This window comes from Artibeus jamaicensis, unplaced genomic scaffold (genome assembly GCF_021234435.1).
Source record: "Artibeus jamaicensis isolate MK-2021 breed Jamaican fruit bat unplaced genomic scaffold, CSHL_Jam_final contig_1539, whole genome shotgun sequence".
Classification (NCBI taxonomy): domain Eukaryota; kingdom Metazoa; phylum Chordata; class Mammalia; order Chiroptera; family Phyllostomidae; genus Artibeus; species Artibeus jamaicensis.
The window spans coordinates 187,604-210,182 of record NW_026521299.1 but is presented as its reverse complement, the minus strand read 5'-3'; the positions used below and the strand labels follow the sequence as shown (position 1 = coordinate 210,182).

At 53.9% G+C, this 22,579-nt stretch overlaps 1 protein-coding gene across 2 annotated transcripts; it reads left to right on the top strand.

Moving 5' to 3' along the window:
• Positions 1-1,421: 1,421 nt before the first annotated feature.
• LEMD2 (LEM domain nuclear envelope protein 2) lies at positions 1,422-20,617 on the top strand. 2 transcript variants are annotated; one of them, XM_053669008.1, is made up of 9 exons: positions 1,422-2,143; positions 3,743-3,783; positions 8,787-8,862; positions 11,876-11,952; positions 12,868-12,947; positions 14,550-14,695; positions 15,689-15,790; positions 15,867-15,969; positions 16,913-17,245. In XM_053669008.1, exons 1-9 carry the CDS (start codon positions 1,468-1,470, stop codon positions 16,968-16,970), a joined length of 1,359 nt encoding a protein of 452 aa, XP_053524983.1. In that variant the 5' UTR covers positions 1,422-1,467; the 3' UTR covers positions 16,971-17,245. The 2 variants fall into 2 exon arrangements, with proteins under 2 accessions (XP_053524983.1, XP_036990331.2); XM_037134436.2 differs by lacking the exon at positions 16,913-17,245 and adding an exon at positions 19,242-20,617 and having other exon boundaries at positions 1,424-2,143.
• Positions 20,618-22,579: the final 1,962 nt, after the last annotated feature.

Sequence of the window (22,579 nt, the reverse complement as noted above, 5' to 3'; positions counted from 1 at the left end):
ATACTATTACGTGGTATACGTGTTAGGCAACCACTATATCAAATTCATGGCATTCCGTGCAAACACAGGCAGAGAAAAGGAAAACAACACTTGGTGAAAGAAATCACTCCACATGGGAGCAGCGAAGTCGAGGACACAGGGAAGCAAACAACGGAAGCCCAACCAAGCCAAGGCTATAATTTCCTAGCAATTGTGGTCAGTTTTCAATACCACTGGGGCAGAGGAAGTGGCAGGAATGCAAACCACAGGCAGAGGGGCCTTTCCCACAGGTAGGACCAGGACGGGGACAGGAGGGGGAAAGGTAGGGGTGAGCGATGGGACTGCAGGGGAAGGGGCAGAAATGAAATGGAACCCAGGAGGCCTGCCATTAATATTTGGGGAAGGCAGCTGATGAGGGATGTGGAAAGAATACAAAGAGGGGGAAAGAAGACAAGGAATAGTAGCTCTATTTGCCACCACTGCTCGCCAGGCTTCCCTTGGGCTTTCTCACTAAGAATCAGGAAATCAAACAGCGCCTTGTAGGAGGTTTGCACAGCAATGCTGCTACAGATATGGGTTAAGTATAAACACTACGGAGCACGTACCAGGCACTGTCCTAAGCACCTTACAGAAATAACATCTTCTCATCCTCCCGAAAGCCAACAGGCTTACTAACCAGCGGGCTAGCAGTGTTAACTGGAAGTGACCACACATCTAAGAGTGGTGTTGAGATTCCAGACCCCGAACCTCAATCCATCCCCCATCCATCTCTCCATGTGAGAATCCCACCAACCTGGCACAGCATTCTCGGGAAGCCTGAACTGCTGCTGGAGCCCAAGGATATTTGCATTCCTCCATCCCCACCAGGGTGCAGTGCGGCTCCCCCTCTAGCGCCAGCTCGCTGCAGGCGTGTTCCTCCAGTTCAAGAAAACAGGACTGCGGCCACAACCTGAGGTTGTACAGGTCTCAGAGTATGCCGAAGGGTTCTTCTCTACGACCCAAACAAGATCTTTCCCTAAATAAGCAAGGGATCAATATGGATCCTCAAGCAGAGAGAGGCCAAAGATCCCATCTCTCCACTTAGGCCAATGGCTTGCCTTTCACCCTTAAACAATTCATCCATTAAATCAACATGACTTCAAATGAGTGCCTACCACGTACCATGGACTAAGCAAGGGTCGGAGGGTTCAGACATAAACACCACTTGGTTCTACACGTGAGGAGAAGCAACTGCAGGTGAGGAGGAAAAAGTGAAAAAGAATGAAAACAAATCCCTAAGACCTCCCCAACATGGCGGCCGTTAAAAAAAGAAAAAAAGAGCTCAGCATGACCTCCTCATCATGGCGGGCCAATTGGATCAGGCGCCGACCTTCTCAACATGGCTACCTGATGACCTTCCTATCATGGCGCAGGACCCCGCCCGCTCCGCTGCGGCCTCCGACTGGAGCAGTTCCGGGTGCGGTGTGCGCCGGGGGCGGTGTCCTGGCCATGGCCGGCCTGTCAGACCCGGAGCTGCGGCGGGAGCTGCAGGCCCTGGGCTTCCAGCCAGGACCCATCACCGATACTACCCGGGACGTCTACCGCAAAAAGCTGCGCTGCCTGCGGGAGGAGGCCCGGACGCGGAACGAGGAGCGGTTGCGGGAGGAGGCCCGCCTGCGCGCCCGGCCTGCCGCGGCCTCTCTGCGGGCGGAGCCCTGGCCCTCCCCGCCAACCTCCAGCTCCGCCTGCGTTACCGCAGGGGCCTACGGCGATCTCGGGGCGTCCGCGGCTTCCCGGTCTGACAGCCGCAACCTCGCCTACCCCGCCCGCCCTGTGCCGTTCAGGCGACACGCTTCGGTCCGGGGCAGCTCCGAGGAGGACGAGGACGCTCGGCCACTCCATAGGGCCGCGCCGGGTCTCGGGACCCGCCGCTGGTGGGCTGCGTCCCAGACCCCGGGGCGATTGCCCTCTGCCCTCCTCGGCCCCCATGCGCGTCCAAGCCTGCGGGCGACGCTAGCGGGTCCAGCGGGCGCAGCGCAGGCCCAGCCCGAGGTGGGGCGGTGGTTGGAGCGCTGTCTGTCCCGGCTCTTGCTCTGGGCCAGCCTGGGGCTGCTGTTCGTCTTCCTGGGCATCCTCTGGGTGAAGATGGGCAAGCCTTCGGCGCCGCAGGAAGCGGAGGACCACAGTACGTCCAGGGCCAGCGCAGGGGTGGGCCTGGGCGCGCGTGTATGTGCCAGCACGCCCACATGTCCTTTCTACGCCAGGCTGCACAGTCCCGCACTTGGTCAGGTGCTTCTTGTCTTCCTACCTCCAGACGCTGAGTTTTTTTTCTTCCGGCTGTGGGAGAGAAGGCCCGGCGGGGATTCCAGCATCTGCAATAATTGCTGTCTTCACTTTCTCCTGTCCTCATTTTCTGCCCTAGCCCTCCCTACTAATCTATCCTACAACCACGTGCTGAAAGCAATCACTTGTAGTTAACTTTTTTACCCCAGACTCTGGTTTTCCCTCTCTAGAAAAAGCCGCACTCCATCTCTAACAGACATGTCTACCCCCATTCCCTTTTAGCTATTTCTTCCCTGTTGATGTCTTGCTCAGTCATTCATTAGTGCCCATTTGAAGGCACCTAGGTTTCACTGCCCACGGATGGGATCTGGTTGGGGTCCCAGCTTTGCAGCACCAAAAGGGCCGTGTGCTCACTTCTTTGGACCACAAGACCCTCTTGTCAAAGGGAGATGATACTAGCCCTGCTGTGAGACAGGTGTGGAAGAATCTTTTAAAGGCTCTAAAACTGATATAAAGGGAGGCATTTATCGTTGCTCGCAGTATCCTCATGGAATGTGTTGATAGAGAGTCTTGTGATTAAAGGACACCCCCGGCTGAGCTTCAATCCACACTTAGTGACATGGTTAAACATGCCATTAAGAGGTCTGCCCACAACAGTGTGATCCCTGAATAGTTAAATTTCCTGAATTCACCTCTCTGGTAATCCTGAGCTCTAGTCTAACAGGAAACAATATTGAGACCGTGGCTTTATAAATTTAAGTGTAAGGTGACACTGTAGTTTACCACAAAAGAATATTCTTTGCAAAGCAAGAATGTGATTAATCCTGTTCCCAGACTTAAGCCAAGGCTACATCTTTCCATGCTTAGCAGCAGCAGCCACAGTGCAGGGGAAAGCTAGATTACGTCCTAGCTGCTGCAGCAGATGGACGTTTGGGTGTATGAGCAAGTCTGTGGGCATTGGGATCCCAGGCTCCTGCACACACTCAAATAGTCTTGACTATGAGAGCAGCTTACCCACCTGCTACAGAAAAGCAGACCTGGGAGTGTCGGGGTGCTGTTACATTCGCTGCTGAGATGCTTTAAGGCAGCAGCTCTTGGAGGTATTCTGGGATTTACTTGGAGTTCCCCTCCCCGTTCAGCATGTCATTGTTTACAATTTATAAAACTGTCATGTATGTTGTTCAAGCTAACTCCATAAATTAGACGGGGGAGGTTTTACAGGTGAGGAACTGCAGCCCAGAGTGGGGGAACTGCCCAGAGCCCATGGCTAATCATTTCCTTCTGGGATTAGGACCCAGCTGTCCTCATTCCTAATCCAGGGCTGGGGAACCCTTCCATTTTATTGTCTGTATTTTAAAAGCCTCATTGAGATGACATCTTTCTAACCCCCCCCCTTTATGTTGATAGTGTTTTACTTCCCCTGAATATTGAGAGTAGTCCCTACTCGTACCCTTTCCTCAACCCACCTTTTAATTTCCTCTGTGTTTTTTCTTGGCCTCAGTGAAATTATTGCCAGTGGACTGTGAGGAAAAAACAGATGAGGTGAGTTTGAGTTTCTTTAGTTCTTTTTCCTTGTGAGTGTGTTTGCCTCCATAAGGAGGTGAACTTGCCCAGAAAACGATCATTTAATAGGATCCTGTCGGGAGTGCTTCCTTGTAACCGGGCAGAATCACATCTGTTCTGTGATGTTTGCAACCGACCCTTGTGGCAGTGAAGGAGTGCTGGAAACACAGTTGAATGCCCCAGACCCAACTCTGGGCTTGTTACTGGTCAGGCATAGCGCTGGGGACTTTGATCTTCTAGCTAAGTCCGTCTAGACCTAAGGGCCTGGGGGGGGCGAGCACAGTAAGTTGTGGTGGGAGGGCCTCGATACTCCCTGGCTTTGGGAGGAGGGGTGGGCAGTTTTTGAGCAACAAGAGGCCATGTTCTCAATTCCACATTCTCTTCTCCAATAGTACTTTTGTGGCTCTGAAAATGCTGTTCTGATGTGAAACATTGTGGGGAAGGGGAGTATTTTAAAAATTTCATTAGTGGACTTGGCCATATTAGTCTATAGATTTGTTTTATGAAGCTTTAACATTCCCTATAAATAATATTCAGGAACAGTACCCCATTCACTTACGAAAGGAGTGTTAGTGAGGAGCCAAATGCTGGTACAGGTGGTGGTCTGGGGAAGGCGCGAGGCAGTGAACTTTCAGGTCATAAATCCTACCAGGAGGAGCCTTGCACTGCCAGAGGCGGGACTCAGCAGTGTCACTGTTGCGTGTGCACTGCAGGGCCCCTTCGGCCCTCAGTTCACGCCCCCGCGGCTCAGGGCCTGGGAAGGAAACATTGCCTGGCCGGCTCCGTGCCCCACATTGACTCTCCCACCCAGCTTGTCGGGGGCGTTCTGGTTCGGTGCCCATTTTTATTTCTCTCTGGCTTCTGCTATGCCATATTTGGGGGTGTTTTATTACGTTCATGTATTGCACTCACCCACCAAATATCTTTGTTTTCCAGTTGTTTTGTAGAAACATTCATAATAAGTTTCATCTTTCTTTCATCATAAAAGCACAGTTGATGGTTAGAGAACGTAACCAAGAAACATAGGTGGCTACTAGAAGGGAAGCTAGATCTTGAAGACTGAAAGCCAGAAAAGGAAAAAAAAATAACTTTCTGTAAGACTTCTCCGGTAATAACCAGTTTTGTTTGTCTTTTGATTAGAAAACGGCCCCCTGGCCTCTGTTTCTGGGTCTTTCGCGTCTGTGTGTCAGGCCCTCCTTGGAGGCAGCTGCGCTCGGGTGAGCCCAGACGCCACAGTCGGGCCCTCGCTCAAGGCGTGTTCGGTGAGCGGACTGGATACTCCTAACGCCGGAGCAGGCAAAGCCAGGGTCTGGGCCGTCGTCACAGGCTCCGTTGAGCTGAGATTTCATGAGGTGCCCATGGCCTTCATGGAGGGAGGACCCAGGAGCCGGCAGGTTGGGAGGCATTCGTGGGCTTTTCTGCGGCTCTCGCTGAAAGTCTGTGATTTCTTATGTGGTCCGGCTCCCCCAGGGTCCAGCCGGGCACTTGAGTTCCTTCCCCTCTCAGCTGACTTGGCCCTTTGTATTGTCATCCTGCCTTTCTGCTGCTGAAAAGGAAGGCACGGGCCGGCGGCAAGCCACGTGCCTTGTCGTCCGGGACCTCCCCTCCTCTTCCCTGCACGTGGTGCCAGTCCCGCTTCGCCTGGGTGTCGCATCGGAATGGTCTTCATTATCACTCCCTCTTTTTCTGCTTGTGACCGTAATAGCTGTTTAGTGTAGGAAATTTGAAAACTGTGACAAAGAAAAACCGCCCATGATTCTGCCACCTAGAGATAATTACTGTTAATGTTTTGGGGGTATTTCCTTCCCATCTGTCTCTCTATGTATGTTTATAGAATTGGGTTCTCGATTAAGTTACATTTACCAGTTATCAGCATTTCTCATACCTTGAACATTCTTTAAAATAGCTTGGGCACCTGGCTCTATTAGAAGACACACGAGTTGTTTCTGAATATTTATGGTCATGAGTATAAATCTTGGTTATGTCATTTCGCACCTCTAAAGGTTTTGGGTCTTAGGCAACATCAGGGGACAGACCTTGTCCTCGGAGAGTGTTAGAAACCAAGTTCCCTCAGTACGGGCAGAGCCAGGCCCAGGACCCAGCCTCCTGGCCTCCAGTCCAGGGCTTTGCCCAGTGACACTCCAGAGGAGGCCTGAAACGCGGGCAGTGGGCTTGGAGTCGACTGGCGTGACTCCACCACTCATGAGCGGTGGGGTGTTGCTTACAAGGTGTCTGAGCCTCAGTCTCCCCATCTGAGAAATTGGGGTACAGTAAGGGCTGTGGTGACGATTCGGTGCGCACTCCCGTACAAACCACTCAGCACAGAACCTGGCACTTCATCCACACTCAGGGAAGAGCAGCCCTTTTTTAATGTTGTAAATCCAGTGAGTCTGGCAAAATGGCCTCAGTTCTGTTACAGGTGCAGGAGGACTAGGTATGCATAGATTTCTTTTCCTGTTTTCTCATACAGATGACTTTTCTCCCCCTACGATTTCAAGATTTCTAAAAATTGTACTTTTTTTAGACAAATCCAGTGTAAAATTAAACATTTGCAGCAGATACTTCACAAGACAGACAATCCAATCCATGGGCAGGTTATAGATGCTTGAATCTTCAAAAAGGGCAGAATGGCCTGAGTTGGAAAAGACCAGCAACCCCTGCCGTGCCTATGCTTTCCCAGGAGGCTTCGCTTCTCCCAGCCACGTGGCCTGTGCTCCACAGCCCCACCTAATGGCCGTTATTCCTGTGGGAACCGGGAGGCAGGGGCAGGGAGCCTCCAGGATGGCAGAGCTTCGGTTACTGCGTCTGCTTTTACTCTGCTTCTGCTTTTACAAAGTTCCTTTTCAGTCAGTTAACCCAGTATTTATCAACCCTATCATTGGGCCCCCCATGTTGCAGAGCTGGGTTTTTATTTTATTGATTATGCTATTACAGTTGTCCCATTTTCTTTCCCTTCACTCCTCTCCACCCTGCATACCCCCTCCCACCCACATTCCCCCCCTTTAGTTCATGTCTATGGGTCATACTTATAAGTTCTTTAGCTTCTACATTTCCCATACTATTCTTACCCTCCCCCTGTCTATTTTCTACCTGCCATCTATGCTACTTATTCTCTGTACCTTTTCCCCCTCTCTCCTCCTCCCACTCCCCTATCGCTAACCCTCCATGTGATCTCCATTTCTGTTCCTATTCTAGTTGTTTGCTTAGTTTGCTTTTGTTTTTGTTTTAGGTATGGTTGTTAATAATTGTGAGTTTGCTGTCGTTTGACTGTACATGTTTTTTATCTTTTTCTTAGATAAGTCCCTTTAACATTTCATATAATAAGGGCTTGGTGATGATGAACTCCTTTAACTTGACCTTATCCAAGAAGCACTCTATCTGCCCTTTCATTCTAAATGAAAGCTTGGCTGGATAGAGTAATCTTGCATGTAAGTCCTTGCCTTTCATGACTTGGAATACTTCTTTCCAGACCCTTCTTGCCTGTAACATCTCTTTTGAGAAATCAGCTGACAGTCTTATGGGAATTCCTTTGTAGGTGACTGTCTCCTTTTCTTTTGCTGCTTTTAGGATTCTCTCTTTATCTTTAATCTCATGTAACTTAATGATGATGTGCCTTGGGGTGTGTGTCCTTGGGTCCAACTTCTTTGGGACTCTGTGAGCTTCCCGGACTTCCTGGAAGTCTATTTCCTTTGCCAGATTGGGGAAATTCTCCTTTATTATTTGTTCAAATAAGGTTTCCACTTGTTGCTCTTCCTCTTCTCCTTCTGGTACCCCTATGATTCGGATGTTGGAACATTTAAAGATGTCCTGGAGGTCCTATGCCTCTTCTCATTTTTTTGAATTCTTGTTTCTTCATTCTGTTCTGGTTGGATGTTTCTTTCTTCCTTCTGGTCCACACCATTGATTTAAGTCCTAGTTTCCTTCCCACTATTATTGGTTCCCTGTACATTTTCCTTTATTTCACTTAGCATTGCCTTCATTTTTTCATCTAACTTGCGACCATATTCAACCAATTCTGTGAGCATCCTGATTACCAGTGTTTTGAACTGTGCATCTGATAGGTTAGCTACCTCTTCGTAGCTTAGTTGTATTTTTTCTGGAGCTTTGATCTGTTCCTTCATTTGGGCCATTTTTTTGTCTTGATGTACCTGTTGCGCAGTGAGGGGTGGAGCCTTAGGTGTTTGCCCAAGAGGGGTAACCTACATGGGTGTGTTGTGATGCTGTATGTGGGGGGGTCCCTTGCTCCCTTTTCTGCAAATTTTCTGTCACTTCCCCCACTTCCCATAAGCAAATTGGGCCCTTCTGGTGTTGATTCCCGGGTGGGTGGGTTTGTGTACATTCTAGGACCCTGTGGTCTCTCCAAACTCTCCTGTGAGTCTGGGAGTTTCTCCCACTGCCTCAACCCCCACAGGTATTTTCAATCAGAGGTTTGAGGCTTTGTGTCCCCATGCTGGAGCCCTGGGTTGTGAGGTCTGTCTCACTCCCCAGTTGTTCCTCCTGGTTTTTCTGTGCACAAATGTGGTACTGCCTGCTCCACCAGGTGCCGCCGCAGCCTTGCCAGCCAGCTACAGCCTTGTGTGCCCCACTCCACAATCCAGTCAGTGCTGGGTCCGCCAGCTGCCACCTTGCCACAAGTCCTCACTGCACACCTGACTCTGTCCCTCTTACCGGTCTGGATGAATGTTTCTCCTTTACCTCCTTGGTTGTCGGATTTCCATACAGTTCGATTTTCTGTCAGTTTTGGTTGTTTTTTGTTTTTAAATTGTCATCCTTCTTTTGGTTGTGCGAGGAGACGTAGTGTGTCTACCTACGCCTCCATCTTGGCCAGAAGTCCTGCTGCAGAATTTGTTTTGATTTTTTAAAAGCATGAGGTGTTCCTTGTTGCTTAGTACTTGATAGTGTAGCCGACAAGATAAAGCCAGACAGACAGACTCCCACCTTGCCCACTGTCTTTGCTGACCACTTGTCCTGTGCCCTTTCAGTTCTGTCAGGCCAAGCAAAAGGCGGCCTTGCTGGAGCTGCTGCATGAACTCTACAACTTCCTGGCCACCCAAGCCGGTGAGTAGGTCTCGAGGCCCCAGATCTTCGTGAGGAGATCGTGGGCGGCTGAGGCGTTCTGTGGTTGTCTCCCAGAAGACGCACTCGTAGACCAAGTCTCCACTTCCCTGTTCCCCACTCAGACATTTGTTTGAGCCTTACATTTGGGCAAAACACATTTGGCTCTCACATCCCATTGAAGGGTCCCAGGGCCCTGGGACACGCACAGGACTGAGCAGCTGTGTGCCCTTCCCTGGGGCAGCCCCACCTCATGCTCTGGGGGTCTGTGTTACACTGGAGGGGCCGGGCCCCAGGTCTCAGAGTCTGAGTTGTCCCACCTGGAGGACCTGCCTGCACCAGGTGGTTGGCGGGACGGGCGGAGAGGCCGAGGTGTGTGGCAGGGCCCTGCGTGGTGGGCTGAGCACCTTCAGGCCCGGGCAGCCTGCCAAGGCCCTGGCGTCACATCTGGTTCTGATCACCCCAGCTGGCTGCAGGACCTTGGACAAGTCCCTGATAGTCTCAGGGCCTGTCTCTCTGTTACTGAGTGATCTTGTGTCTGTCTTTTCCTTATAAAATGCAAGTCAAGTGCTGTCCTCTGGAGGACGGCATTCTCAGCACCCCAGGAAAGACCCCCTGAAAACTCCTTCCAGAAGGCTCCCCTGCTATTGTGTTTGGTAAACCAGGTCCTCAAGGCCAGAGGATTACCTGCATTATTGTGTCTTCCTCACTCCTGGCATCTAAGAAGACTCTCGAAATCACTTGCTTATGACATAGGTGAATTCCCAGGGAGGTGCCGGTGTTAAATACACTTGGCACGAGAACCAGATGGAGCTGTTCAGCCTTATGGGATGTTGGGGAGGTGCCTCTTCCCTACAGACCAACACTTGCCTAAGGTCGTTGCTGGGAAGTCAGGGTTGAGTGGACTTCTACTGGGCCCTCAGTCCTCAGGGCCAAGTGTGTGGGCCTCAGCTCTGCCACCTCTTCCCTCCTGGCTGGTGGGAGACCGGAGGTGGTCAGAGAGGCATCTGTGAGCTCCTCAGAGGAGCAATAGGAGTTGGGGCTCACAGCAGCACGGACATCGTGGGCATTTCCCTACGCCCCAGGTGCTCGGGTGTAAGTTCTGGCCTAAGAGGGTGTTCTAGACGTTTGTGACTTGACTGTGGTCCAAGCACCAGCAGCATCTGCACTGCCTGGAGCTCTTTGGAAGTGCAGAGTCTCAGGTCCCGTCCCAAACCTACTGAATCAAAGTCTGTGTTTTAATAAGACCCCAGGGGATAAAGTTGAGAAACTCTGCTCTCAGACTGTGACTCCCAGTAGTCATTTCTCCTGCATCCCACCCTCCAGGTGTGGTTCTCATCTATGCCGTCAAGGGTCCTGGGTCCGCTATCCTGTGACAAGCCTACCAGGGGCAGCCCTGAGGTTGTGCATGTCACTGAGACAGGCTGCCGGGGAGTGTGGGCTCTCTACTAAGCAATCCTCCCTTCGCCCCACCTCCTGTTACAGGTCAGCTATCAGCGGGGCATAGTGCTGACCTTTGTAGGGTACATGATGGATGGCTCAGCCCAGGGTCCTGCTGCAGGCCGCCTTCCTCCTTGACCACTGGGAGATATAAGAGGCCATTAGATGAGAACTGAAAGGCCAGAAGTTTCCAGAGGCACGATGCCTTCTAGCTAGAAAAATTAGGAAAGTGTCATGGGGGAGGCCCTGAAGTCCAGGTGGGATTGGTTTTGTGTATGTGGGGGGAAGGTGAGGTCAAAGAGGCAGGAAATTACAGGGTCAGGGACGGAAACGGTGGCTTTGTGGGGGGAGGAGAAACAGGGAGTGGAGTTCGGAAGGGCCAGTCGGGGCCCACGGACGCCAGGCCGCCGAGGGCCAGTGACCTGCCGAGGGCCAGGTGCTCGGAAGGCAGCACTTAAATGGAATAGTGGTATTTAAGCAGAATTAATTTAAAGTTTTAAACTGTGAATGAGAAAGGGGAGAGGAGGAAACCAGTCAGGCGGCCATGGCCATGGTCCAGGCAGGCCATCTGGATGGGGCAGGAAGATGGGAGAAGCCAGCTTGGTCTTGGGACCCAGAAGGTCAAGATCAACTTTGAAGTAGGAATAATGGGCTTCAGTTCGTTCTCAAGATTTTGAATGTTGTCTTCAGCCACTCCTCCCCAGCACACAGACACACAGAGTGGCCATCTGAAGCCCCCAGACTGCCAGGCGAAGGACAGTCAGACCACACGTGAGGGTTAAGGGTCTTTACCTGCCCGGCCCTGCATTGTCCCTGCTCAAGGGGTCTAGTGGTGAAGCGGCTCGTGGTGGGCAAACCGCAGTGGGCAATTGAAAGCCAAGGGCTGTGGCAGGTCCCCGAGTTCCTAGCAGTCTGGCCAAACAAGGGGCCCCCACAGGCTGGGGGCTTTTTAGAGGAGGGGGCTTTGGGCTGGACCTGAAAGAATGGCAGGACTAGGGGGAGGCTCCCAGCTCCATCCTGGGTGGGAGCTGGCCACCCAGAGTATTTAGAAGAGAGCTTTAGAACACTGCAGAGGCCCCGCTGTCCCACGCACAGACACCCCCTTCCTCCACAGGGCATTTGGACATCCATCCAGGCCCCCTCAAAACAATGGGCCCGGTGTTCAGCGTCACCTGCCCATACTGTGTCAGAACCTTGCTGTGCCTGCCCCCTCCCTGCCTTTCTTTTCCCAAGCTGTGTTTATTTATAGCGCCATTCCGGTACCTTCCAGAGCTATCTGTCTGATCCTTTTAGGGATCAATTGCAAACAGACCTTGGTATTGGGCAGCTTTTTAGTCATTTAATGCAAATCACTGCACTGCTTTGCAGGTCAGGTTTTAATGATCTAGAATCGACCCAGGCTAAATGGCTTTTGATCCTGCTGCAGAGTGAAGATGCGGGCGGAAGCCAGAGCCCCAGGCCACACGCTCCCTCTCAGAGCTAATGGCTTGATTCTTGCTGCATTTCTTTAGTCTGTTTCAGAGTAATTTTTTCACCTCTTTTTTGCATTTGAATGTGTGTTTCCCCCCCCTCCTAGGTAATTTTGAGTGTGGAAATCCAGATAAGCTAAAAAGTAAATGCATCCCTGTCACAGAAGCACAGGAGTACATAGCGGTGAGTAGGTTGGGTGCCCACACTCCCGGGAGGTCCTGGCGCTTTGGTGTCGGTTTTCAGACTGTGTTTGTTTCTCCTCGCCTTTTCACTCTGTGTTTGGTTTTGGAGGTTTTGCTCGCTTTTTTAAATTTAGTTGAGTGTTAGGCGGCCTTAATTAAGTTAAGGCAGCAGTGGGGAATGACTGGGACCAAGTTGAGCTGTGAGCTGGAGTAAACCTGCCACATCCCTGGTGTGTGTGCGTGTGCGTGCCGCTCACTACTGACCAGCAGTGCGGGCCGCAGCAGGCTACCCCTTCTAAAAATGGTCCTGTCACTTGCTCCCCCTTCAGTGTGCTTTCCTCCCCTTCTCAGCGGCTTTAAGGATGCACCTATTGCTTGCCCATTCATCCTCTCCCCTTACGAGTACTGCGTGGTCTGTTTGATTGTCCACATGGCCTCAGAATGGTAGGATTATGGATGTGTGGAGCTGGCAGGAACCTTGGTCACCTAGTCCAATTCTCATTTTGCAGATGAAGAAACTGAGGCCCACAGAGGGGCAGGGACTTGCACAAGGCCAAACACCGGGGACTGGTGGCCAGGCCCCTCAACCCCCCCACACTTTTTTTCATTTGACCCAAGGTGGGCTGCTGCCTCACTGGCCTTCAGTCCTTGAGAAAATTCTATCCTTTTGGCTGCTGCAGACCCACATCGTTTCCCTGCATGTGCCTCCTCGTTGCCTCCTCCAGTTACAGCCTCTCCCTTGGCTCTCATCAGCCCCCGATTTCCTTCCTGCCAGATGGCTGCGCATTGAGCAGAGCATGGCTTTGGGGCGTGTGGAGGACACAGGAGAGGGCTTCCTGAACCCAGCAGCAGAATAATGTTGTTCTAGGCGCTCCACCCAGACCCAGAACTAACCTTCTCCTGCCCACTTCCACAGAATGTGACTGGCAGCTCCTCCGCCAAGTTTGAAGCTGCCCTGGCCTGGATACTGAGCAGTAACAAGGAGGTGGGCATCCGGTGAGTGTGAGCGGGGCATCCTGAGGGGCGCTTGCAGCCACTGTCCTCACCCATCGACTGACTCCCTGGCTCCAAAAGAGGTGCCTAGGGTCCTGTGGCAGAGGGCAGACCTCCCAGTAGCCTGGCTGTGGGCTGGGCCCAAAGCTGGCCGCGCGAGGAAGAAGCGCAGGGGAGCAGGGCAAGGAGCAGTTTCAGGATGAGACACAAAGCGCAGGTGTCAAGACGGCAGTCCAGTGTCCCAGCCAAGCCCACTCCACGGGCCTCGGTCTGTGCCGTGTCAGTGCACCAGCCCCACGTGGTTTTCTGGAGCACGTGTGTTTCTGCACGTCTTTTCCTCGGGTGCTGGTTTCCATTTGTAGATGAAACGATTATGCGTGTTGGTTTCACACTATGGAAATTGCAAAAGGAAATACTGGATTTTATTCCGACTGGGCAGCTTCACCTCATCTTTCTGTGGCGAGCGCCGTTAGCAAGGACAGTGAGCCCCTGCACCTCCCAGAAGGGCCCCGGAGGGCAGGGGTGCGTGCCACGGGCTGATGCTGGGAACTGAAAGTTCCCGGCTGGGGAAGCATTTGCCCCATCACCCTGCTCCCCCATGTCCGGGCTTCTTAGGGGCTCTGCTCAGGTTACAGCTCCAGATACTAAAACACACTCTGGGATTTTGTTCTTTTCCTCTCTAACCCACCCAGGTTACTAATTCCATCAGCTGTGCATCCAGCGAAGTCTAGGGCCACTCGGCCTAAAACTGGAAAACTGGATGCATGGTACAATTAAAATTCATTGGCTTAAAAAAAAAAAATAAAGCTTCCCTGAGTGGCCAAACAATTTTCCTGTGTTAGAGAAGGTGGTAACTGTACGCAGCTGCCGACATGGGAGAACAGTGGCACTTGCCTTTCCGTGTCGGGGAGGGCAGCCTGGCGGGTGGCCGAGCTGGCCGGACGGCCAGGGTGAAAAGCGGGTGGTGAAAAACTGGGACGCTTGAGGTACCAGCCGTTCCAGTGTGCTGTGCAGAGCGTGCACGTGTCACCTAGCTGGAAGGTGTGGGTGTCAGCATCCCATGGGTCCTAACGCCTCCCCGCCGAGGGTCAGGATGGAGGTGCTGTGCTGGGGCCTGGCCCCGGAGAGCCAGGTTCTCATGCCCTGTGCCTTGCCGCACCTCCTGATCTCTTCCCTTAAACAGCTTACGTGCCTCCTCATGACTGAGGAAAAGCGCACTCTCCCAGACTCTGCCTTTCAGTTCTTACCACGTAGCGCAAAGCCAGTGGTTCGGTAAACATTTCCATTTCTCTATGCTGGGAGGTAGGAATCCAATTTATAGTTTAATCTTTCACACACTGTGAGGGGCTGTCAAAGGCCCAACAAGGGGGACATCACTTTAGCAGTAGGGGTTCAAGCACGCTGCTTCTTTAAAGCTTTATTCTTTCTAAGTAGCCAACGTGGGAAATTTCTGGGAAGAGCGCAACCAGGATACCAAGTCTATTTTATAAGCAAGAAGAGGCCTTGAAGCCCCTTCTTCCTCCTCTTCCTCCTACGGAAAATGGGGCTTAGACTGCAGCTCTTCAGAGCTTTCAGACGTGTTTACAGCTCCATGTCCTGTTTCAGTTTGAAAGGAGAAGACCCATCTGAATCCGTGACAGCCGTGGACAAGGTGATCTGCTTGGAATCAGCCCGCCCCCGCATGGGTGTGGGCTGCCGCCTGAGCCGGGCCCTGCTCACTGCCGTCACCCACGTGCTCATCTTCTTCTGGTGTAAGTCCTTGCACAGAGCGCCTCCCGGGAGCCCAGCTCATGACCTTCCTGGGCACGTGTGATGAGTTACGGAAACCCGGCCCTCGAGTGCTTATTTCTGTCTAGTGAGCCTGAGGCCTGTAATAAAACAGAGGGCATGAACAAGCCAGCTTCTGCCCTAGGTTTTCTTACCTGTAGAGATTGGTGCCAGGAACATGAGGTTAACTAGAAATGTCCTTGACTCCAGGAAGTGGACTGTCTGTGTCCCTGAGACGGAGCCTGGCCTGGGCTGCAGGTGGGTGTTGCCCCTTCCAGGACCCCAAAATGCAGGCCAGTTCGAGGGGGAGATGTGGCGGGAGCTTGGCCTGATTTTACTTCCTGAACCATGTAAACATCTTCTGGGAAGCTACAGACACCTGATAAAGGCATGAAGAACCCAGGGTGCTGAGCTGAAAAGCAGAGTTCAGGCCTTATCTCCCAACAGCAGGGCTGCCTTTGAGTGGAGAGCCTGGGGAGTCTCTGATGGCAAAAGGTCAAGTCACAGAACCTGCTGGCTCTGCCGAGATAGCCGAGCTACAAATCACAGGCATCTGGGCGTGCACACAGCTCCCTCTCCCGCGCCGTCAGGCACAGACATCATTATCGGCAGCAGCATCTCGGAACACAAAGGGCCCAGCGTGTACTCATGCACAAAACCCCAGGTGCTGGTTCACGAGGGAGGAGATGAAAGCCCCAGAATGGGGTTGGGAGGAGCCGAGTTCTGGACTGCCGGAGATGCCTCTGTGGTGCCAAGTCGCAGGGAAGGAGGGGATCGCCTCATAGCCTGTCCTCCCTGTGCATTTGTGTCCTTTGTTTCCTGCCTGTTAGCCCTGGGCCCGACACATAGTAGGTACTCAGAACGCATTTGCAGCTCACCCACAGCCTCCAGCACAGTGACTGCCCACAGTGAGACCCAGTGCGCGTCTGAACAGCCTGAAGTGATGTGAGCCTTCATAGCGCTTTGTTCCCGCACAGGCTTGGCCTTTCTGTGGGGACTCCTGATCTTCCTGAAATACCGGTGGCGCAAGCTGGAAGAGGAGGAGCAGGCCATGTATGAGATGGTGAAGAAGATTATAGGTGTGTGGCCCCTGGGCAAGGGCTGCTGGCCGCCCACAGAAGGTCCTTGCTCTAAACTGTGCCGTCTGTCCCTCAGATGTAGTCCAGGACCACTACGTGGACTGGGAGCAGGACATGGAGCGCTACCCGTACGTGGGCATTCTGCACGTGCGCGACACGCTCATCCCTCCGCAGAGCCGGTGAGTGCTAGGTCTGACGCCACCAAGTGCCTGGCATCAGGCGGCCCCCAGCCTCTTGGGGGGGGCGCTGTCCGCGCCTCTTGCTGATCCTCCAGTGCTCAGCTTTCTGTGGCAGAAGGCACAGATGAGTGTAGGGGCTGGTCCCACTCTGGCCCTGTTAGTTGTTGACACTGGTTGGGGTGCTTTGGGCAGCAAGTACCAAAACCACACTCTTCCCTGAGGGGCTCGGGCAGGGAAGGACCTGGCGGGTTTCCACGAGTGGCATGCAGAATCACGTGGGCTCCAGGCACAGACAGTCAGGTCTCGGGTTCCATTTCTCCGGTTCTCATGGTCCTGCCCTCCATGGATGTTGTCGGCGGGCGGAGTTCCTCACAGCCAGGAGACGCACCTGCCGGCAGGGGAGGGCGGCTTCCGTTGTTCTCATGAGCGAGGGAGACCCTCCCCAGAAGCTGCCAGCGACCACTCTTTCTTTAAGAATTTTTGTATGGTTCGTTTTATTCTCATTTGAGGGAGAGCAGGGGGGGGAATGGAGAGAAACACTGATGTGAGAGAAGCACCGATCGGCTGTCTCCTGCACGTGCCCCAGCCAAGGGCTGAGCCCACAGCCCGGGCACGTGGCCTGGCCAGGAATCTAACCAGTGACCTTTCGGTTACGGGACGACACTCCAACCCACTGAGCCGCACCAGCCAGCTGCTTTTCAAACATACTAAACTATGATCCACAGAAATGCCCATTCCCTGAAATATGATGCTCCAGGGTGCTGCGTGGGGAAGGATGGCAGTCTTGTCATGCCAGGCTCCAGGGCCACCTTCCACATGGGCTACAGGTGCTGGATGGGCCCCTGAAAAAACCAGGGGCGGGTAGAGTTGGGGGACCGAGTCCCAGGAAGCAACCGGCAGGGTCCCCCATGGTGTCACTCTGCTTATCGTCCATCCACCACAGGTTTCGCTATGGTCTCGGGCTGGCCGGGCGCTGCCATCTCCCGTCTGATGGATGCTAAGACTCACACTTGCCGAGTGCTCGCTGTGAGCTAGGCCCTGCTCTGAGCCCTCTGCAGTGCCTGCTCCCTCACTTGGCCCTCGCCATGGCCTTGGGAGACAAGAACAGAAAGAACCCCATTTTGCAGATGATGAAATGAGGCACAGAAAGGTTAAGGAACTTGATCAGAGGCCCACAGCTAATGGCATTTCTGTGCTTCCCTTGCTGAGCTTTTTGGTCCCAACCCAAGAGGAATTGGGAGAGGAGTAGAACATTAAAGGGCCCTCTTTAAAAAAAAAAAAAAAAAAAAAGACTTTATTATTATTCTTAGAGAAAGAGAGGGAGAGAAACATCAATGTGTGGTTGCCTCTCATGTGCCCTGCACCATGGACCTGGCCTGCAACCCAGGCATGTGTCCTGACTGGGAATCAAACTGGCAACCCTTTGGTTCACAGGCCAGCACTCAATCTACTGAACCACACCAGCCAGGCCAAAGGGCTCCTTTTAAATGTGAAGACGTTTAGTAACATTTAATAACTGTTATGACCACTTCACCCCCTGGGAAGGTGTGGGCAGGAAGCTTAGAACAGAACGCCCCCAGCATTAGGCAGCCCCTGGGGAAGGTCGCGGAGGGGCCCGCTGGTGCCCCCAGCTGGTGCTCCCTGACTGCTGGGCAGAGCCAGCACGGGACCGAGAGTGACGACTCTTGTCCTCACTCTTAGAACAGATGATACCACTTCCTTGCAGGGGCCTCTGGTGAAGAGGCTGGCGTTCACCCATTCACTCAGCAGCGTTTATTGCCTGCTGCCTGCCACACTGCCCCAGGTCATGGGGAGGTGGTGGGGAGTGGACGAAGCCTGCTGAGCTGTGGTTCTAAGGAGGAAGACGCGGGGAGTGAGGCCTGGGAACGCGTACTGGTGGCTAGTGACACGTCCTCAGGAGAGGAGCAGGGTGTCAGGAGGCAGCCTCTTAGCTCACTAGGTTGTTGCCTAGCCCTTGACCACCCATCAGGGTGGCTGTCACTGCTTGGGCTTTAATTATATGCAACACGCATTCACTTAAATTGGAGCGGGAAGTGGCATTGCCCCTTGTCACAGCACAGAGACGCAGGCGGCCACCCCTCAGGGTGAGTGGCCGAGAGGCTCAGGCCCTGCCACTCTCGTCTTCTTGATTCCTCTCCAAGCCGCCAGTCAGCTCAGAGAAGCTCTGGACTCACAGGTGTGCGAGCTGCTGCCAGCCCTGCATGGCGCACTCGGACGTGCCCTGGGGGTGAGGGGCTGCTCCTGAGAGCCGGGGGACATGGGAAGAGAGTGTGGTGAGGAAGCAGGGACCTGAGGACAGAAGCTGCTGGGCAGTGTGGGAAGGATGACCCCCACACAGCGCAAGCTGCTGCGCCCTCTCAGGGCCCAGTATGACAGGCTCAGTCCCCAGGCGTGTGGCCTTGGCCAGACCAGCCAAGTTGAGGGTGCCAAACAGCTGTGGACTTTGGTCAGTGGCAGGACCCACCCCTGGGGCAGCAAGCCTCAACACTCCCTCTGCCTCCTGACTCACAGGTCACAGGAGCTCCCCACCCTTTGTCCTCCCCTCAGCAGGAAGCCTTCCTGCTCTCACCCACACATACACACTCACTTCCCACGTGAGGGTTTGTGGGGAAGTGGCTGCAGGGCTGATGAAAGGCACAGCAAACCATAGATATGCAAGCACCCTATCCACCTGGTGTCGTGCCATCTGGTCCAGAGCTGAGAGAGGAAACGTGGCTCTCCAAGGGGATGCGGAACCTCTGCTACTGGCCTGGGCCTGCCGGCTAGCCAGGAAGCTCCGCCTGGTGGCCCAGGTTCCAGGAGTGGCTCCAGCTTCCCGACCTTCCCAGCTGGATGCTTACTTAGCTCATCCCCATCCCCTGAAGTGCTAAAGAGTTTGTGGACTTAGCAGCCCAGCAGCGACCCTTTAATTAGCCCGCATGAGGTGTTAAGATGCAGGCACAACTGGTTGTGGGCTGCCTGGCCAGGCTGCTGTGATATCAGCCCCAGTGAGCAGTCCCTTCCCATTCCAGCACCTGGGGCCACTCCAGACACCTCTGGCCCCTTTCAGCTCCCTGTAACGGGATGCTTTTAGAGCAGAAAAAGTTGTGGAATCATTTTTCCAGGGCCCCCAAAATTTCCCTCTGCAGGAGTCCTATTGATAACTGATGGCTGCTCCTTCCATAGATAAAGTCTACACGGGATTCTGGAGCTTTGTCCCCCTTTATACAAAGGGTGTCACCCACTGACCAGCTGGCCCTCCCTCTCTGCAGGAGGCGCATGAGGAGGGTCTGGGACCGCGCTGTGGAGTTCCTGGCCTCCAACGAGTCCCGGATCCAGACGGAGTCCCACCGTGTGGCAGGAGAAGACATGCTGGTGTGGAGATGGACTAAGCCTTCTTCCTTCTCTGACTCGGAGCGATAAACTTCAGCCAAGGCCTGTTCCCAGCCAGCCTACCCCAGCCAGTCCCCTCAGGGCCTCAAGAGGGCCAGCAGACCTGCTGGTGCTGGATTCACACTTGCCTTGACTTTCACCTCCTCCTGACCTTGTTCCAAAGGTCTCTCTGTCAGACTCTTAAGAGATTAGTTTAGCAGGAAGGTGTGAGCTTCCTTGGAGGCTGGAGGAAAGAGGCCAGGAGCAGGCGGGTAGCTTGTCCTCTGCTTTGGCCCCATCTTCTCTGTGCTGTTCTGCTGGCAGAGAAGTGGAGAAGGGTTTGTTTTTCACAAATAGAAAAGATAAAAGCAGCAGCTGTGAGATCTTGCAGAGCGAGTGTGAAGTTAGGTGTGGACACTGGGCAGGGAGGGGGTCAGGATGGTGAGCTGGAGCAGCAGGCGTCAGGGAGCAGCTTATCCATGTGCCTTTGGGGGTTGTTACCTGGGAGCTCCAGGGCGAAGGGAGAAAGCCATCCTCCAGCTGGATGGGGCCTCTTATCCTGAAGGGGAAGGTGCTAAAAGTTAGAACAAGTACTACAGGAGAATTATCTAGAAACGGATGACCCTGGCATGTAGGCCCTCATGTCAGGAGGTGTGAGCTGCTGGGTGCCTTCCTGGGAGGAACCTGGGTGGTCACAGGGCCTGAGAGCAAAGGGAGTGTGCGGCTGCACCGGCCACCATCTCCGTGGCCGCTGGAGGAAGCCTCCCAGGGCGGCCCCGTCAGTGGTGCTTCTCACAGAAGACGAGGTTTGAGACCAAACCTTCGGCCAGGGCACTGCTTCACGCCCACAGTGCCGATTCCGGGACTTCAGGAGCCTTGCGCTTCCAGTGTGGGAAGAGCACCTTTGTTTACAGCAACCACAGCCAGCCTGGAGCGGGTTAACCAGAACCTTCAGCGCGCACTGGTTTCTGTGCTTGCAGGAGGTGCGATGGCCGCACTTCTGCCCCCTGCTGGCCACAAGAGATCCGGGCTGCACCACCTCAGACCTTCCCAGCCACCAGCTCAGCGGCCTCTGGTCAGGGGTCGTCTCTGGAAACAGGCCAGTGCGGGGGGGCCTCTCCAACTGAATGTCATCCCCATTGTTCACATCTGCAGCAGGCCAGCGAGGGGGCAAGCAGGGAGTTGCAACAGCTGCTTCCAAAAGGGATTAACTGCCCCTTTCTGGCCTTACTGGTATTTTTTCTTTTCTTAATAAAGCTCAGTCTTCCTCGTTTGAGCAATGCTGTCGTTTTCTCCGAGGTCTGGGTGAGGGGCGAGGCTGGGATCAGAGCACTGGCTGAGGCAAAGAAATGGTCTCGTGATCAGACTTGAGCCAGAAAAAGGAAGGCAACAGGCTTCAATATCAGGGTCAATAAACAATTTGTGAAAAATGGGTGTGCTGCTCACCTGTGGTTCTTTCCCTGTTCCCCAAAGCAGTGTAAGAGGAAGGGTGATGTGCCGTCATTAACACCAGCTCAGGGGCCCTCTGGGCTCATGGATCCCTTGGCAAACCACAGTCTCGGGAGAGCCTGTTTTCACATAACAGTGATGACCCCTGCAGGGCGGACTGACCAGAGGCCTGTTCGGTCCCACTGGGTGACAAAGAGTGGGGGTCCAGAGAGCTTCCCTTGGAATTCTCTCTGGAATGGGGCCTTGGGCCCCATTTCCACCTCCCTTCAAGGTCCCAGGTGCTCAGACCAGCCTCAGGAGACAAGCAGTGCGAGGCCGGGTGGGGTTCCTTGGCAGCTAATGCATCCTGAGGAGGCAGGAGGTTGACGCTGGCAGCAGAGGTGTCTCCTCGGGAGGCCCACCACTGGGGGAACGGAAGTGCAGCCTGGGGGCCACACCTGCAGGGCAGAGGTTTGCCTAGTCCAGTCCTCCGGCACCACCCCTACCCTGGGGCACAGCAGGTGTGGGGCAAGAGCTGCAGGCATCCGGGCTTGGCACCCTGATCCAGGGGGCCCTGCCCTCTCAGGCAGCCTGGGAGAAGGGCAGCCTCTGAGCTTCCCAGCCACACCCATCCTGCCTGTGGGTGGTGACTGGCCTGAGCTTTGTCCTGTTCTCCCATCAGCTGGACACTCAGCAGGTAAGTTGACAATGGAACCCAGAAACAACACAGCAGAAAATGAGCCCCTCTTCCCCTTTTCTGTTTTTCACTGAAAGATTTTTCCCTGCACTGTGTTTTGTCTTGAGCTGGGGAGGGAGCTAATGCAGGGCTCCATTTCTGTGAAGCTGTTAAGGAGAGCAGGAATGAGATCAAAATAAATGAAATAACAAAAGCCACCGCCCCACGCCCCGCCACCAGCCAGGCCTTTTATGGTCCACAGAGTGCTGGGCACAAAGGCCGCAGGTGCGTCCACAAAGGGCTCAGGCTCAGGCCCAGCTCTGCAGCCATCTCAGCTTTGAAGGGCCACGGGGGGGTGAAGGGTGCTGGATCTGCCTAGGCAGGGCCCTAGGGCATCTTTGGGTAGGAGCTTTGTTGAGAGATTTCTATTCCCCCCCCCACCCATACCTTCCAAGCACTTGCTGGGCCACACACCTGTGAACAGCGTGTAGGCTCCAGAGGCACCAATATAGAAGCTAAGAGGTGAGGTGGTACCCACAAACCTCAGCCCTGGTGTCCACCCAGGAGCTCCAAGCCACCTTCCAAAGTCTCAGCTCAGGAAAAAGGTAAACATGGCCATTTGTCACTGACTTACAAGAACTGCAGTAGCAGCTGTTCCCCTTAATTAATATACCATTGACTTTGAGCCTCAAAAAATTGCTTTGTTGAGTCGGGGGTGTGGACTCAAATCCATTATCCTGTCAGCCTCCCCCAGAGGGAAGGGGTAGGGCACTGTGGTGCCATGAGGTGACCCAGGTTTTCCAAAGCAGCCCCCCCTGGGCAGCTAGGCCAGCTCTCCACTCAGTCCCCAGAGAAAGCTCTAGAGTCAAGGAGATAATCTGGCCAAAGGGTCCCACAATGCACCAGGGAAAAGAGGGGTTGGGTGGGGGACATCGCCACCTGGTGCTGCCTTTTCTGGGGGTGGTGCTGCAACCGGCAGCGTGGAGTTGGGAGCCCGCCCTTCACTGCCTGGGACCTCGAACAGGTCGCTGTATCCCCGCAGCAGGGAAGTTATTAAGAAAGAAATGAGGACTTCCGCCAAGATGGAGGCATAGGTGGAGACACCGTGATTCCTCACACAACCAAGTTTAGAGA

What these genes read in the sequence shown, in the direction of transcription:
- LEMD2 (XM_037134436.2), top strand. Translation starts at nt 1,468, where the DNA reads ATGGCCGGCCTGTCAGACCCGGAGCTGCGGCGGGAGCTGCAGGCCCTG. An exon ending in AAGCACAGGAGTACATAGCG is followed by an intron (nt 11,953 to 12,867) that starts GTGAGTAGGTTG and finishes CCACTTCCACAG; the next exon opens with AATGTGACTGGCAGCTCCTC. An exon ending in GATGGTGAAGAAGATTATAG is followed by an intron (nt 15,791 to 15,866) that starts GTGTGTGGCCCC and finishes TCTGTCCCTCAG; the next exon opens with ATGTAGTCCAGGACCACTAC.